Here is a 17865-nt window from a genome sequence, read left to right as displayed (position 1 = left end):
CACCCCCACCCCTGCAAAAAAGGTAAGTAATAAGCAAGTCACTAAAAGGGAATACAATTATTATTTCCCATTAAAATTAAATAATATGGTTATGACAAAATTTGCATGTCATTTTAACCTGCTAAAAATTATTTTCAAATATGATTTTGCACCATTAACACAATGCTAGAGATCTGCTTCAAAGGAATTGGGTGGAAAGGAACAAGATGGAAAGAAAACAGGAATGGAAAGGAGATAGGTTCATGAATTGGAAATTGAAGAAAAGTGAGGAGCACACTGGGATTCATTACCAATTCTAACATATGCTTGAAATTTTCTCCATTAAAAAAACTTTAAAACTTTTTATACTTTTCTGATAAGCAAATTTAAGCCTTATATCCTAAAAATATAGAAAGACTAGTACCTTCCAATCTTTGAATTTTTGCTTTCACAGAAATAACAGCTTCAAAGGGTAAAACTCTCAGCTCAAAACAAGTTCCAGTCAATGTTTCAATGAAGAGTTCCATGGTATCACAGAAAGAAAGTTTATAGTAATATGGTCCCACGTTATCTTCATTGAAGAATGGAGGCTCTTTTCTGTTGTCCATCACTTTGACTTTTCTAATTCCTCTGGAATAAGTCGTAGCCAACTGTATTGCAGTTCTAGCCAAATCAACTTTGAACATTGGTAATATGTACTGTTGTTCATGTTTTGAGTTTTGTACCTAAAAAGAAAGAATAATTTTTTAAACAAGTTTCATTCTTCCCTAAAAATTTTCTTAATAATTTTATGACTAATCCTGAATTTTTCACACTTGCCTCTGAAACCACTCTTCAAAATAAACTATAACATTATTAAGAATAGGCACATGTAGATACAGATTTTTTTGTCTGTGTGTGTGTATATGTCTGTGCACATTTATATGTCTGTCTCACTATGGATTGAACCCTGGGGCACTGATAATATCCTCACTTCTTTTTTATTTTTTTATTTTGAGGCAGAACCTCACTAACTTGCCTAGGCTGGACTTAAACTTGTGATCCTCCTGACTTAGTCTCCAGAGTTGCTAGGATTATAGGCTTATGCCACCATGTCAGGCAGAATAGGTATGCTTTTGATACTCTAATGTACTAAAGCTTGAAGCAATTCCTAACATATTGTATATGGCAAACAATCATTTTAATATTAATATTTAAACTCAAAGTGTCAACATAACTGTATAAGACTTTGAAAAATATATGCATATCATTTTCCAAAAAATATGTAAATTATGTCATCAAAATCTATCAAGAATAATTTTGCAGCCATTGCATATTTGAATCAAACCAGATAAAAGGAACCACAAGAATCTTAATAGGTTGTTTAAAAACAGGACCCACTAAATAACCAATGAGCATTTGGATTTCCAGGGACTAGCTATCATTATAATATTAAAAGGTGGTTAGTATTGGTAAGAGATATTAGATAATCTTTTTTTAACATTTATGTTTTAGTTGTAGGTGGACACAATACTTTTATTTCACTTATTTACTTTTATGCAGTCCTGGGAATCAAACCCAGTGCCTCACGCATGCTAGGTGAGCATTCTTCCTCTGAGCCACAACCCCAGTTCCCCTAGATAATCTTTACTTAAAACATACAATGGCTAATAAGTAGAAGAGATAAAAGACACCAAGCAGAAGTAATAAGAGAAATCACAAGTATGGGCCAGGCACAGTGGCACAAGCCTGTAATACAGCAATTTGGACGTTGAAGGAGGATCTGAAATTTGAGGTCAGTCTCAGCAACTTAATAAGAACATTAGCAACTTAGGACTGAGGATGTATCTCATTGCTAAAGTGCACCTGGATTTAATAACACCCTCCAAAAAATTACAAGTGTGGAATTAGGAACATAGGAATAATCAAATTGATAAAATGATGTTAATCAATAAACTCTTGGGAAAAGGGGAGGCCCTCAAACTGTAAGAATAATACACATCTTCCTGGATGGGTAGGGAAAACTTTTTTGTAAAATGGCTTTATTGATATCTAATTTATAGATTACAAATTTTTCAATTAAAATGTAAAATTCATTGATTTTTAGCATATTCAGAGTTGTGTAACGGTCACCACAACCACTTCTGTGTATGTTTTGGGGGTAGGGATTAGGGATTGAAACCAGAGCCTTGCACATGTCTACCACTGAGCTACACCCCCAATTCCTCACAATCACTTTTAGAGCATTTTCATCACCCTGAAAAGGAACCTCATAACCTATAGCCATATCTCCTAAATTTCCCCATTTTGCCTCTCAACCACTAATCTACTTTTTTCTCCCCATAATTAGCCCATTCTGGATAGTTTACATAAGCAGAATTATACAATATAAAGTCTTTTGTGACACGTTTACTTGGCATGTTTTCAAAGTCCATTTATGTTCTAGGGTACACAATACTCCCTTATGTGGATACACATCATATTTTTAAAGTCATTAGTTGATGGACATTTGGGTTGTTCCCAATCTTTGCCTATTATTAATTACAAGTTTTTGTGTAGAAATATATTTTCCTTTCTCGTGTGTGTGTGTGTGTGTGTGTGTGTGCGTGTATCTAGGAATAAGTTTGCTGAGTTTTGTAGTAACTCTATGTTTTGCAATTTATAGAACTGTTTTCCAAAGTGGTCTGAACCATTTTACAGTCCCACCAACAATGAATGAGGGTGCCAAATTCTCCACATTCTTGTCAATACTTCTGGTCTTTTTGATTAAAGCAATCCTGTGGATGTGCAGTAATATGTTGTGGTTGTGATGTGCATTTCTCTAATGACTAATAATTTTGAACATTTTTATGTGATTATTGTCCATTGGTATATCTTCTACAGAGAAATGTCTATTTGGATCCTTTGCCCATTCTTTAATTTTTTTTATCATTGAGATGTAAGTTTAAATAACCTATATATAAGCCCCTTACCCTATATAAGATTAGCAAATATTTTCTCTCATTTTGTGAGTTGTCTTTTACTTTCTTGATGTTATCATCACAAATTCAGAAGTTGTCAATTTTGATCAAGTTCAATTTGGCTATTTTTTCTTTTGTTGTCATATTTTTAAAACCTTAGCCTTGCCCAAGGTAACAGATTCACTCATATATCCTTTCCTAAAAAATGTATAGCTTTACCTTTTAATTTACAGTTAGTGGTCACTCTGAATTTATTTTTGTATATGGTGTGAGGCAGGAGTCCAACTTTATCCTTTTGCATGTGTTTAACCAGTTGTTTCAATATCATTAATTGGAATGGCTGTCCTATCCCCATTGTCATTAATCCCTTGTAGAAAATCAACTGAGGAATGTGTTTAATTTCAGACTTTTAATTCTATTTCATTGGTCAATACATCTATACTTTTTTCAGTAATACAGTATAGCTTTAAGCTCTGAAATCAGGAAATGTGAGTCCTCCAACCTGTTCTTCTCTTTGCAGACTACTATTCTAAAATCTCTGAATTTCCATATGAATTTTAGGATGAATACACCTATTTTACAAAAAAGGTGAGATTTTGATAGGAATAACACTGAGTCTGTATATCAATATTCTTGGAGAGTACTGCCATATTAACAACACCATCTTCCAATCCAGGAACATGCAATGTCTTTCATTTTATGTTTTCTTTAATTTGTTTTAAGTATTTTGTTTTTTAGAGTATAACCTGTATATTCTTTTTAGTTTATGTATAAGTATTATTATTATACTATTATAAATGGAATTATTTTTAGGATGTTCATTGCTAATATACAGTAATAAAATTCTTTTTAATATGCTAATCTTATACACTGCAACTGTGCTTAATTGTTTTAGTTCTAATATTTTTGTAGTGGATTCGTTCATGTTTTCTATATATAAGCTGTACACACAAGATCATGTTATATGTAAATATAGTGTTACTTCTTCTTTTCCAATCTAGATGCCCTTTATTTCCTTTTCTTAGTTATAGTAAGTCCTTTGAACCTACAGTGTAAGGTTGACTAGAAATGGTTTGACTAGACATCTTTGTATTCCTGAGTGTAGAAGGAAAGCATTAAGTTTTGCCACTAGATATGATGTTTGTTGTGAGGTTTTCATAGATAATCTTTCTCAGGTTAAAGAGTTTCCCTTCTATTCCTGCTTGTTTAGTATTTGGGGGTTTTGTTTCAAATCATGAAGGGGTCAAATGTTTTTTTTTTCCCTATATCCTTTTAAATAATCATGGTTTTAATAATGAGTTATTACTTTATACTAATAATCTGATATATTTCATTGACTTTTGTAGGTTGAATCAACCTTGAATTCCCAGACTTAATTGTATTTGTACACATAATCCTTCATACATGTTGCTGGATTTGGTTTGGTAGAATTTACTATGGATTTCTGTGTCTATAATCATGAGATAATAATTTGTAGTTTTGTCTTTTTCTGATTTTATAATCAAGGTAATATTTGCTTCATAGAATCAGTTGGGAAACGTTCCCAAGTAAACCTCTGGATGTATTTCAGAATGGGTAAAACTACAGAGTAGAAGGATATCAGTAAGCAAGCCAAGGTAAACATTATATAGAACTGTAAAAATAAAAAAAAATGTGTCATACATACATTAATTTTTTCTACCAAGGGATATTATCTATCACTGAAGTCATTATAATTTTAATAGAAATATATTTAAAATTATCTAAAGATTGTGGTTTGGATAATAATAATCTTCACTCAAAAAGCATGATAAGCTGGGGGCTGGGGTTGTGGCTCAGCGGTAGAGCGCTCACCTAGAGTGTGGGAGGCCCTGGGTTCAATCCTCAGCACCATATAAAAATAAATAAATAAAATAAAGGTATTGTGTCCAACTACAACTAAAAAATAAATATTAAAAAAATTAAGAAAAAAACCATGACAAGCATCTGAATTCTGGACACTACAAAGATACCTGAAATCCAATATATCCCAAACTATCTATCTTTCCCACAAACCTTCCGTCTGTTCTTCAGTCCTCACCTTGTTAAACAGTACCACCAGTCAATCAGTCACTCACACCGGAAATTTAGAAATTATTTCGTATTTTTCCCCCAACCTCATGATATCTGGAAGTGACCAATCTTGACAGTATGACTTCTTTTTTTAAATTTGTTACATATGACAGTACAGTGATCTTGACATATCATACATTTGAATCAGATGGGATATAATTTCTCATTTTTCTGAGGATACAGGTTGCAGAAACACATTGGTCATGCAGTCACATATATACACACAGTAATAATAATGTCTGTTTCATACTACTATCCTTCCTATCTCCCCAACCCTTCCCCCCCTCCCCTTCCTCCATTTCTCTCTACTTAATCTAGGGTAACGCTATTTTTTTTCTCACATCTTCATATACATGTATTTTGTATAACAGTGAAGGTCTCTTTCCACCATCCATGCAATTCCATTTCTCCCTCCCTTTCCCTCCCACCCCTCTTCCCTATGTAGAGGTAATCTTCTTCCCAAGCTCTTCCTCTCTTCCCCATTTTGAGTCACTCCCCTTATATCAGAGAAAACATTCAGCATTTGTTTTTTGGGGATTGGCTAACTTCACTTAGCAAAATCTGCTCTAATGCCATCCAATTTCCCTGCAAATGCCATTATCTTATTATTTTTTAGTACTGAGTAATATTCCATTGTATATATATGCCAATTTTTTTATCCATTTATCCATTGAAGGGCATCTAGGTTGGCTCCACAGTCTAGCTATAGTAAATTGAGCTGCTATAAACCTTGACGTGGCTGTGTCTCTGTAGTATGCTGTTTTTAGGTCCTTTGGGTATAGTCCGAGAAGGGGAATAGCTGGGTCAAATGGTGGTTCCATTCCCAGCTTTCCAAGGAATCTCCATTACTGCTTTCCAAATTGGCTGCACCAATTTGCAGTCCCACCAGCAGTGTATGAGTGTACCTTTTCCCCCCGCATCCTCTTCCGCACTTCTTGTTTGTCTTCATCATGGCTGCCATTCTTACTAGATTGATATGGTATGTTAGAGTAGTTTTAATTTGCATTTCTCTGATTGCTAGAGATGATGAGAATTTTTTTTATATTTGTTAACTGATTGTACATCCTCTTCTGAGAAGTGCCTGTTCAGGTCCTTGGCCCATTTGTTGATTGGGTTATTTTGTCTTTTTTGGCATATAGCTTTTTGAGTTCTATGTATACCCTAGAGATTAGAGCTCTATTTGATGTGTGAGGGGTAAAAATTTGTTCCCAGAATGTAGGCTTCCTATTCACCTCACATATTATTTCTCTTGCTGAGAAAAAACTTTTTAGTTTGAATTCATCCCATTTGTTGATTCTGGTTTTAATTCTTGTGCTATAGGTGTCTTATTAAGGAAACTGGGGCCTAACCCCACATGATGGAGATTAGGGCCTACTTTTTCTTCTATTAGACGCAGAGTCTCTGGTTTAATTCCTAGATCCTTGAACCATTTTGAGTTAACTTTTGTGCATGGTGAGAGATGGGGATTCAGTTTCATTTTGTTGCCTATGGATTTCTGATTTTCCCAGCACCATTTGTTGAAGATGCTATCCTTTCTCCAGTGCATTCTTTGAGCACCTTTGTCTAATATAAGGTAGTTGTAGTTTTGTGGGTTAGTCTCTGTGTCCTCTATCCTGTACCATTGGTCCACCAGCCTGTTTTGGTGCCACTACCAAATTTTGTTGTTATTGCTCCGTAGTATAGTTTAAGGTCTGCTATAGCGATACCACCTGTTTCACTCTTCCTGCTTAGAATTGCTTTAGCTTTTCTGGGTCTCTTATTTTTCCAGATGAATTTCATAATTGCTTTTTCTATTTCTGAGGGGAATGCCATTGGGATTTTGATCAGAATTGCATTGAATCTGTATAGTGCTCTTGGTAATATGACTTCCTAATATTTCTGTATACTGTTACCTTCTTCATTCACATTGATTAGGACTTAATTTCAAGAGTTTATTAGCTCTCAACTGAGCCTTTTTCAAAGCCTAGCTATTACCCTTGATTCCTGTGTTTCATTCTTCAAATACATCAATTATCGTTTTAAAAAAACTTTTGGAAATAAAGTTTATGAAAATCAGATTAGGGTGTCATTTTATCACACTATTCAGTAATTACTATATACTCTCTATTATCTGTATTTAAGCAGGGGAAGAGGTCAAAGTTCTAAAATGTTTATTCTTGACTTTAGAATGCACTGAAGAAAAATCTCACCGAGGGAAATGAACCTAAGTTAAAGACGCAAATTTTTCTCCTTTTAAATACTTTATTTTGGGGGGGAAGATTTAGGTTCACAGTAAAATTGAGCAAAAAGTACATAAGAGCTCAACCACCCTCCTCCTCTCTTAGCTACATCCTGTGTCAGCACAGTACATTTATTATAACTGATGAACCTACATATCATTATCACCCAAAATCCATGTTTACATTAGGGTTCACTGTTGATGATTTATAAACTGTAGGTTTGGACAAATGTATATAGACATATATTCCCAATGACAGTAGTTACACTGCCCCCCAAAATCCTATGTTCTATCTATTGATCCCCCCCCTTTCCCCCAACTCCTAATCTCTTAAATGTATTCACTGCTTATCTTTTCCAGAATATCATATAGTTGAAATCATTCAATATTCAGCCTTTTCAGATTGACTTCTTTCACTTAGTAAAATGCATTTAAGGTTCTTCCACAACATTTCATGACTTGATGGCTTATTTATTTTTAATATTAAATGATATTCTATTGTCTGGATTTATTTATCCATTCACTGACTGATAGGTATCTTAGATATTTCCAAATTTTGGCAGTTATAAACAAAAGCTACTATAGGCATTGTATTCATGTTTTCATAAGGATGTAAGTTTTCAACTCATTTGGGCAAATCCCAAGAAGTTCAACTGCTGGACTGTATGATAAGAGTATGTTTAGTTTTTTTTAAGAAGACACTAAATAGTATTCCAAAGTGTCTATACCATTTTGGCATTCCAAACAGAAATGAATGGGAATTCCTGTTGCTTCACATCCTCACCAGCATTTTGTATTACACTGTCAGTGTTCTGGATTTTGGTCATCCTAAGCAGTCATGTAGGGGTGTCTTGTTTTAATTTGTTTCCCTAATAAAATATGGTGAGGAGTACAGTTATCTTTTGAAACCATGGAACTAATCTTGTTAGTTCTTAGCTCAAGGTTTCACGATAGTATCCACTCTATAGAATAACATTCAGGCTGGATATGGTGGCATGCATCTGTATACCCCACTACTCAGAAGACTGAGGCAGGAGGATCTTAAGTTCAAGGCCAATCTTGCCACTGTCTCAAAATTTAAAAAAAAAATAAAATAAAAATGGCTGGAGATGTAGCTCCATGGTAAAGTGCTCCTCAATTTAATCCCTAGTACCCAGGGAGGGTTAGATAGGCATCAGAAAACATTCAGACTTTCTAGAAAGGCTCTTAAGATCTCACCTTCTAACCCTTTTTTATTTATCTGCATATTTCACCCAAAACCCTTTGATAATTTATCCTCTAATCATTTCTACCTCCAGCTTTGGAACATACCAGCTTCTATCTTTGCTCCTGTTCTTCTCTGTTCACTGTCTACATACACACAACTACCTGATAAGGACCTAATCAGCTCCAGGGGCTGTGGATATATCTCAAGGACCATACATCTCAAGGAGGCACTGGGTTTAATTCACAATGCCACCCAAAATAAATGAATAAACTTAGCTCTAACATAACCTATCCCACAAAACCTTTTTTTAATTTTTTTAGTTGTTGATGGACCTTTATTTATTAATTAATTTATATGTGGTGTTGAGAATCGAACCCAGTACCTCACCCATGCTAGGCAAGCGCTCTACCACTAAGCCACAACCCTCAGCCCCCACAAAATCTTTTATATCTAGTCTTGTTTTCCTTTTATTTATTTAGTTATTTATTTGAACTGGGGATTGAACTCTTGAGGTGCCACATCCCCAACCCTTTTCTTTGTTTTTTTGACATAGGGTCTCACTAAACTGCTCAGAGCCTTCATTTTTGCTGAGGCTGTCCTCAAACTATCGATCCTCCTGCCTCAGGCTCCTGAGTCACTGGGATTACAGGCAAGTGCCACCATGCCTAGTTCTATTTTCCTTTGCCCCACTACCTATATCATGTATTACACATTAACAATTTTATTGTTTACATGGCTTTCTTGCCCTTCTAAACTATAAGCTATTTAAGGGAGGAAAGACATTTGATTTACATTTCCATCGTCTAGCAGTGTTTTTCACATATTGGTACTCACTGAAAGTTTGTTGAATTAAAGAGTAAGAAAAAACTTCCTCAATTGATGCTTTAAAAAAAAAACTGTGATATACATAAGGCATTATTTTGTCCTAAAGAGAGGAAGATTGATTATGCTCCAAAAGTTTGTTTGAAGGGACAATGGTTTCCCATGGAAATGATGACCAAATCCAACAAAATATGCCCAACTCATGACAGACATGCACATATATGTATTTTGTTATAGTGTGAGCTTTCATAATACTAAAAGGAAATTAATTTAGTTTACTAAGGAACCTGCATTGCATTGTGCAAATTGCTAATGCTCCTAAAGAAATAGCATCACAGGAAGAAAAGGAAGAAAAGGTGTTGCTGCCATACATATATATGTGTGTGTGTGTGTGTGTGTGTGTGTGTGTGTGTATACATATATATATATATACATATAAATATACACATATGTATATAAATACACACACACACACACACACACACACACACATACACACACACTAGTTAACAACAACAAAAAAAATATAAATAGAAGAAGACCAGTAGAGTAGAGGAAGGAAACAGGAGAGGGAGAAAGGGAGAGTAAGAGAAAAGTACTAGGGACTAGGACTGAAGTAAAGGAAATTATATTCCATGTGTATATGACTATGTCAAAACAAACTCCAATATTAAGTATAACAATGATGCATCAATTAAAAAAAGGAAAAAGGTAGTGAAAATGTCTACAGGAAAAATGACTTTATATGGTGCTCTAGAACCTTAATCCATTTTCTTTCCCTTAAAATGAGATTTTGGTTCTTAAAAACATACTTATCAGCAGGGTGTGGTGGCACACAACTGTAATCCATTGGCTTGGGAGGCTGAGGCAGGAGAATCACAATTTCAAAGCCAGCCTCAGCAACCCAGTGAGGCCCTAAGCAACCTAGCAAAATCCTATCTCAAAATAAAATACAAAAAGGGCTGGGGATGTGGCTCAGTGATTAAGTGCCCCTGGGTTCAATCCCAAGTACCAAAACAAACAAAAACATACCTAGAGTGTACTACAGAATGATCAGTGTCTGTTAACTCAAGGTCAACAACACTTGGCCTACAAAGTAGCAGCTCTGGCAACATAAGTCAGGTATGCTGAAAGGAACATTACAGAAAGACAGGGATGGGTGAGCAGTGCCTATCCAGGGAATTTAGATACACAGGATATATAAGGAGCATTTCTTTCAGCACAGTGCTTTTGCACAGCAGTACCCTGAAAATAATAATCTGGAAGTCCTTCATCCAGAAGGAGAATGCATAGTAACTGTAGATGAGAAGAAAAATAGCAATAAAGTACAACACTGATTATGCTGGAACTTTCATGGTAAGTTTATACCCGGTCAATAGAATTATTTGTAATATACAAAAAGAACTAAGGATAGTAATCTCAACTGAAAATGCTTCCTCTAGAAAATAGTCACACTAAAGTTTAATTAGAAGAAACAGTGAAAATTGGATAGAGAGAAATGATGGGAGAGGAGGGGAGGAGTAGGGGGGATAGGAAGGGCAGCAGAAGAGAATAGACATTATGATTGATGTATGTATATAGGTGACTCTATGACCAGTGTGATTCTGCAGTCTGTACAATTAGAAAAATGAGAAATTATATCCCAATGATACAAATGTATGAATTGCCAAGATCATTGTAATGTCATGTATAGATAATAAAAAATTTAAAAACTTAAAAAAATAAAGAAAATAAACAAAAAGAAAAAGAAAAAGAAACAGTGAAAACATGTACCCTGGTTAAACCAGATTGGACTAGAAGAGCAAATGAAAAGATTAGTGGGCCAAAGACCTAGCCAGTACTAAAATCTGAGTCCACAGAGGACTTCTCCATACAGTCATGTGTGGCTAAGGATATTGGGGGCCACATTATGTTGGGAAAGGAGGGGTGCAATGAAGACTGAAAGGTGGTAAATGATGCAAGAAGAGCTTTAAAAATAGAAAAGAAAGGAGGCAGGTAGAGAAAGAGGTGTTTCCAGAATTTTTACAAATAATTAGAAAAACATACCTAGCTATTAAGAGCAATGACATCGACGCCATTTCTAAATAAAGTCTCCAAAACATGTCATCTTTTCTGAAAAAGTTCTGAAAACAACATCCAAACATGAAAGGGAAGTTAAAGATACACAGGCAATAATGGCACTGGCTTATCACCTAAAAGCAGTTACTTTTTAAACTTTCCTCCCAACTTAAAGGTATCCATGATGTGATGTGGACATTAATTACAGACCCAGATCTGTATTTATTGATATGAAAAAACATCCGTAACGTTTTAAATGCAAGCTACAAAATTTCATCAACCCTATCATACATCTGTAACTTAAATTCCCAGCCTGGAGTCGACTGGCCAATGGGCCTGGGAAATAACTTAGTGTTTGCGCCTATGCAAGCTTTCAATAAACATACGCGTTACACGCTCACAAATCACCTGCGCAGCCCTTGCTCCTCGGTGCTACCCAGATGCCCCGGCCTCAATCTGGAGGGCGGTGGCCGCGCTCCCCGTGGGAACAGCGACTCGGGAGAACAGCACCCGCTTGGGGCAGGTCAGCTGGGAGGCCCGCTTCAGCCAGCGGAGGGACCCACCCGCGAGACTGTGTCCTGCGCAAAGGCGGCCCCCCGCGCCGGTCCCGGGGAAGCGGCGGCGGCTGGAGTCGGGCAGCAGAGCTAGGGCTGCGGAAGGGGCGCGGCCCAGCTGCCTGGCGCGCTGCTACAGCCCGGCGAAGGGCGGCTGCGGCGCGCCCCAGCTCAGCGGCCCGCGGACCAGGGGGCCCTCCCCATCCAGCACGCTCACTCGCTCGCCCTCACCGGCTGTCTGGTCCGTTCGCTCGCTCGCTCGCTCGCACGCAGGCCGACGAAGACTTTAGGCTCCGCTAGCGTAGCCGCAGCAGTCGCAGACCAGCAACGCTCCGCGACCACCGCGGCCCCGCCCTTTGTGACAGCGTCTGCCAATCGCTCGCCGGCGCTCTCGCCGCCCTCCAATCAGCGGGGAAGGGGGTGGGGCCTTGCCGCCCGACTAGGCGGTTGCTCGGACGCTTGGGGTTTGGCGTTCGCCGACCATTGTCAGTTAGGAGAGACCCGGATGTTGAGCTTTATTACTAACAACAGTAAACACCTGACTAGGGCTCAAGCCAGCAACTGGCCACTAGCCACACCGTCCGCAGCGAGAGGCGGGCTTGCAGCCTGCATGGAGCGGGGCCTTGGAGCGCCTTCCCTGGGACCCCCGATGGCCCTCTGGCGATAGGTGGGTCCCGGACATGCACTGTCCAGTGGGTGGCTTTTCCAGAGCCTGGGACACTCCTAGTGCATCCTGGACGTTAAACAAATCTTCCTTTCACCTCACCGCTCCCTAACATTTCTGGCCTTAATTGCCTCATCTGAAAAATGGGGACATTACCGTGTCTGGCTGAAGACAAGGGGGAAAGCAGATCTTTCTGTAGTTCTCGTTCGTTTACAGCTCATCCACCTTGGGAAGGTTGTAGACCAGACTGTAAAGTGGGCAGTGTGAGTTCCAAATCCCAGCCACCCTTTTTTCCTCTTCATTTCCAGCTGCTGAGCTGGGGTGTTAATAGTAACGGGCTTCAAGACAACGTGAGCCTTCGAGCCCAACATTAGCCACACTGCTTCATTCTCTGCATAGGATAGGCTGTTCCTAACAAAACTAGCAGCCTCACTCACCTACTTCACTAGGTGGATTCTTCAACTGACAAATAATCTTACTCCCACTCTGGTTCACTCATCCTCAGTTTATGACTCAGGAACCAGCCTAGGATGAATCCAACATCTAATCAGTCTCCATATTGTCTCCTTCTCTGAGTCCCTACCCACCAATCTCCACAACCCACCAAACTACCAATACACTAGGGTGTGTATGGTAAGGCCCTTGACTTCATTTGTTCTTACAATTGATTAGTTCCTTAAGCTCTGAAAAGATTAGTGGGCCAAAGAGCTAGCCAGTACTAAATTCTGAGTCCACAGAGGACTCTTCGTACAATTGGTTAGTTCCTTAAGCTCTTCACTTGCTTAATGCTGAGTAGGATGAAACTGCTTGCAGACAGACATGATGGTAAATTATCTTCATACACAGAACCAAGTACTAGTGCCTGTGATAAGAGACTTAATTTAAGTAACGAATTGTGTTTCTCAACCCTAAGCCCCAATTCACAAAATTGACAGCATAGGCTTTGGAGTCAGGCAGATGAGTTCAGTCTTGGTTTCCAACTGGAAGCTCCATCTGATCAAGTCATTCTGATCCTCATGTGCTATTTTTCAAGTGCCACATAGTTACAAGAGTCTTTACATATTGTCTCCTTCATCATAATCCTGAAAAGTTGGTATAAAGCTAAGTAAGGTAACACAATTAAACAGCTCTAAGTGCAAGAGCCAAATGTGAATCTCAGATAAAATTAAAAATCCAATCTTGTTCCACTATTCCACATTTCTCCCAGATTTTAGTCTTTATCCTTGAAATTAGAACATTACTGATCCGGTAGTATATGGAGACTAAATAAAATAGCATGAAAAGTGCCTGCTATAGGAATTCTTTTTTTCCTATCTATGATTTCATGAATCCCTAAAATCACGTCCTGATAATGAATGGATTTGGTGACAAATCTTGCTGAGTCAGATCCCACACTGGGCTTGACTCAGAGCAGGAAACTGAATATATAACCTAAAGAATAGAAAGGAAATTAATAAAAAGGATAGGAGAAGGCAATTGCTAAGTGGCCTCTTCTGCCATCAAATAATTCTCAGAGCAGGGGACACTGCTGACCTGTGAGAGCCATACAAAATCTTTGGCTGTGGGTATGAGGAACTCCCAATCCAAGGTCTTGCTAGGTTGTGAAAGCTGGCCTTGAGTTTGTGATCCTCCTGCCTCAGCATCCCAAAGTAGCTAGGATTATAATCATGCACAACTGTGCCCAGTTTCCCAGTCCAATCTTAACATGTCCAAGGAAGTTGCTAATGGCTTTAGGATCTGTAAGGCCTGGCTAGCCTACAAGATCATGCCAGATATGGCACGGCACTGGAAAAGATAGCTAGTAGGTGGGAAGGTAAGCCATTCATGTGGCAAGTGGCTACCATACTGGCCAATAGAGAGAACACATCCATCAATGCAGAATTCTGCAGGACACTGCTGCTCGGAAGGCTGACATTTCCATTTAAGTATGTGTCTCTGCTAATATTATCTGGGTTCATCCCGCTGACTCCATAAGAAAATGCAAAGCTCCAAGGATGGAAATGGATGACTAAAAGCAAAGTCAGCAAACTGTTTCTATAAAGGGGCAAATAAACATTTTAAGCTCTGTGGACCATCCAGTCACTGTTGCTAGCATTGCAGGGAGGTTGATTGTAGCCATAGACAATATGTAAACAGATATGGCTGTTTTCCAGTAAAATTTCACAAAACCAGATGATTGGTGTCCATAGTTTGCCAAATGTTTCCTTAAAGGACCTGTACAGGAATTTTTGGAATTCAGTGGAAACCCCTGAAGTATATCTCATTCTCCTTTCTCTTTCTTCTGCCAAGGCCTTTCCTAAGCTAGGACTTCCTGCCATGTAACAAAGGACTTAGGTCCTCTGTATAGCATTTGCTACCTCCAGATTCCCTACAGATTATGAAAGCCACAAATATATTTTTCCTCTAACATGCCCTAATCTTATTATGACCCTACTAAGGCTAATTAAATAAAACACACCAACCTCCATGAAACATTTATTTGTTTTACAGTATTAAGCATGGTTAAAATCAGTGCAGAAAATATCAAGTACATTGGGTAAATGGTGAGCTAGTTGTTTCAGTGTTTGCTTTGTGTAATCAGGTTAAAATAATAAGCATTAAGACAGCATCATTTACTGAAGAACACAGCTAAAGGGTGAGATATGGATACCCTGTATGCTTTACTGGCCTCCAAAGGCATTCAGGGGATCATCAAATATGTTAGACCCCTTGTGTTCAGATCTTGGTTCAGATGCCACCTGTGCAGATCGGTTTTTTGGTTTGGTTGTCTTAGCCTGGACACCGGAGGAGAATATATCATCTTTGAAAAAAGAAAGAAAAAGATTTGCTGAACAAGCAAGAAAATGGGTAATTTTAAGACACATTCACACAAACCACCAAAGAACCATTTTTGGTAATAGTAAAGGGTATCAAGAAACAAAGAAGTCAAGCCTCTTATAGTTCTGGTTTAGTTATTAATCAAATATAATCGCAGGTTGTTTTGAGCACAGATATCTTAGCTATAAAAGTGTGTATACATTCGTGAAAAAAAAAAAAAAAAGAGTGACTGGATCTCTAACCCAGACTAGAAACTTATCATCTGGGACACTGGACTTATTTCTACATTCTTTTCACTTTGGGTTTTAAAAGGAAACGGTGACTAAGAATATGCAAAAGAATCCAATACAGGGTTCACTTTCTTTCAGAATAAATACATTAATTCAAGGCATCTCAATGGTAAGAGTGAAGTCTTTGTGACTATATCCATGTTTAGTGTTCCACTTACTCTAAAGCTTGTCTTAATTATGCTGCTTGCCCAGTAATGTTACTGTTTAGATTCTGTTATACCAAGATTCCAACATGTGGATGCAAAGACAGGTACACACAAATGATAAAGACCACAGCCATTATTGGTAATAGAGAAAACTTAGAAACAAGTGAGACCACCATTAAAAGGCTAATGGCTAAATATAAAGCAGTATTACACAACCACTAAAATCAAGAAAGGAGATCTCCATGTGCTGACATGGAAAGACCTAGGAGTACCTAGGTCTTTCCTACCTAGGAGGGTAGGAAAGTACCTAGGAAGGCTCTGGGGATGTGGTTCAATGGTATGGTATATACCTAGTATATGTGAGGCCCTGGGTGTGATCCCTAGCACTATGGGGGATAAAAACAGAAAAGAAAAAGGTGACTAACAGAAACAGCAGAACAGGAAAAAAAGAAGTATATGTTTATATGTATACAAATATATATTATCATCACAATGTCTAAAAGGACATAAACCAAACTACTGATATTGCTTACATCTGAGGCTTTTTTTTTTCATTTTCTAAATTATATGACTATACCATAGTATGTATTACATTTTTGGTAAGAAACAAATGAAGTCTCCTGTACTCCACAGGGTGGGAGATAGCACACAGTTTGCTGAGGCAGTATGCCCTGTGTGGCTCTGCAACACCAACTGTCTCCCAGGTAGTCTCAAGGTCTAGATTTGGATAGGAATAATAAGAAGCATATATTTGGCCTTAACTCCCAAGTTTTAGACATAGGATACACAGGAAGCCCAACATTTATAGCTACTGGGCATCTGGCTTGCCCATTGAGCAAGCAGAAATTGTAGCATGTTCACAAACAATGAGATACCAAGTCTGATGTATGTTCTACTTCCTTGCAATCCTACTCACCTCATCTACGCCCAAGTTTTTGAAATGCTGACCCTTACTCTCTAGCTGGAACTCTGACTCAACCTACTGCATGGTACCCAACGTAGCTACCTTAGCCTACATCAACCCATGGGTCAGTTCCTAATGGATCATGCTTTCATAGCATTGCAGTGTTTATCAGATGGTTAATACAGAAAGGTTAAATTCTGGGTACCTTCATATTCCTTGATGTCTACCTTGCCAAATAATTGTTTCATCAAAATGACTATCCATAACTTACCCACACTCAGCCTAATTCAGGATTTCATAGCAAACTGAAATCTACTAGGGAACAGTTTCTAGGAAATGGCCAATACAAGTAATAGCAGACAGACCAAGGACTGAATAGGAACAATTCTCTAGATCAAACAGAGAAAAACAAACTTACCCATATCATCATCAAATATAGATTTAGCGTCTACTTTCTTTTTGGACTTTTCTTTGGGTTTTACAGTTAGGTCAGCAAAGATATCAATGTTATCATCAAATAAGTTGGATTCCAAAGTTTTCTCCTTCTCCCTTTTTTTATGTGAGGGTTTAATTGCTTCTGTAGCAAATATATCATCCTTGTTAAACCAAAACAAACAAGCAAAACAATTTTAAATTAAAAAAAAATTTCTTAATAAAAATACTTCAACACGGTACAGAAATGCAAACTATTTAGGGTGTTTGGGAATAGAGCTGCCCCACTGCCTGGAATGCACTCCTCCACATGCCTTTCTCATTATTCTATCATTAAAATACCAGCCCTACAGTGAGGCCTTCTCCATTATTCTACATATTAAAACACCAGCCCTACAGTGAGGCCTTCTCTACCTGTTCTACCTGAAGGACAGTCTCCTATCCCTACTCACCATTCTTCCCTAGTTTTATTCATGGCACTTTGTGCTATTTGAAAATATCTTAATTATCTCTTTCCCCATTTATATTTGTTTGCTCTCCCTGAGAGCTCTGAGGAATAGAGCACTTGTGGTCCTAGTTCATTCCACCTGCAGGACCCAAATGCTCAACAGATACCTATTGAGCAACAGCCACTGAAAGCCTTACTGCATGTGCCTTTGCTAAATTAGCAGGTCCAGCCAAGGCCTATTTCCTCAAAACCAAATGCTAAACATTCAAGCTACACCAATAGACTTCATATACATC

General features: G+C 38.0%; 2 protein-coding genes across 4 annotated transcripts in view; both read right to left on the bottom strand.

The window, feature by feature from the left end:
- Zfand4 (zinc finger AN1-type containing 4) overlaps nt 1-12170 on the bottom strand; it is an 88664-nt gene extending 76494 nt beyond the window's left edge. The window contains exons 1-2 of the mRNA XM_026410864.1: nt 12100-12170; nt 404-704 (exon numbers count right to left, since the gene is read on the bottom strand). Of these exons, the coding sequence (XP_026266649.1) occupies nt 404-665 (262 nt within the window). The 5' untranslated portion in view covers nt 666-704; nt 12100-12170. The remainder of the gene's footprint in view (nt 1-403; nt 705-12099) is intronic.
- Nucleotides 12171-14994: 2824 nt separating this feature from the next.
- Nucleotides 14995-17865, bottom strand: part of Washc2a (WASH complex subunit 2A) — a 58015-nt gene continuing 55144 nt past the window's right edge. For all 3 annotated transcript variants that reach the window (XM_026410858.2, XM_026410859.2, XM_026410860.2), the window contains 2 exons: nt 17108-17285; nt 14995-15332 (listed from right to left, as the gene is read on the bottom strand). In XM_026410858.2, the coding sequence (XP_026266643.1) occupies nt 15193-15332; nt 17108-17285 (318 nt within the window). In that variant the 3' untranslated portion in view covers nt 14995-15192. The remainder of the gene's footprint in view (nt 15333-17107; nt 17286-17865) is intronic.

The sequence above is a fragment of the Urocitellus parryii genome, chromosome 5 (assembly GCF_045843805.1).
Source record: "Urocitellus parryii isolate mUroPar1 chromosome 5, mUroPar1.hap1, whole genome shotgun sequence".
NCBI classification, from domain to species: Eukaryota; Metazoa; Chordata; class Mammalia; order Rodentia; family Sciuridae; genus Urocitellus; species Urocitellus parryii.
The sequence above is the reverse complement of the archived record's forward strand: the minus strand, read 5'-3'. Positions and strand labels throughout refer to the sequence as shown.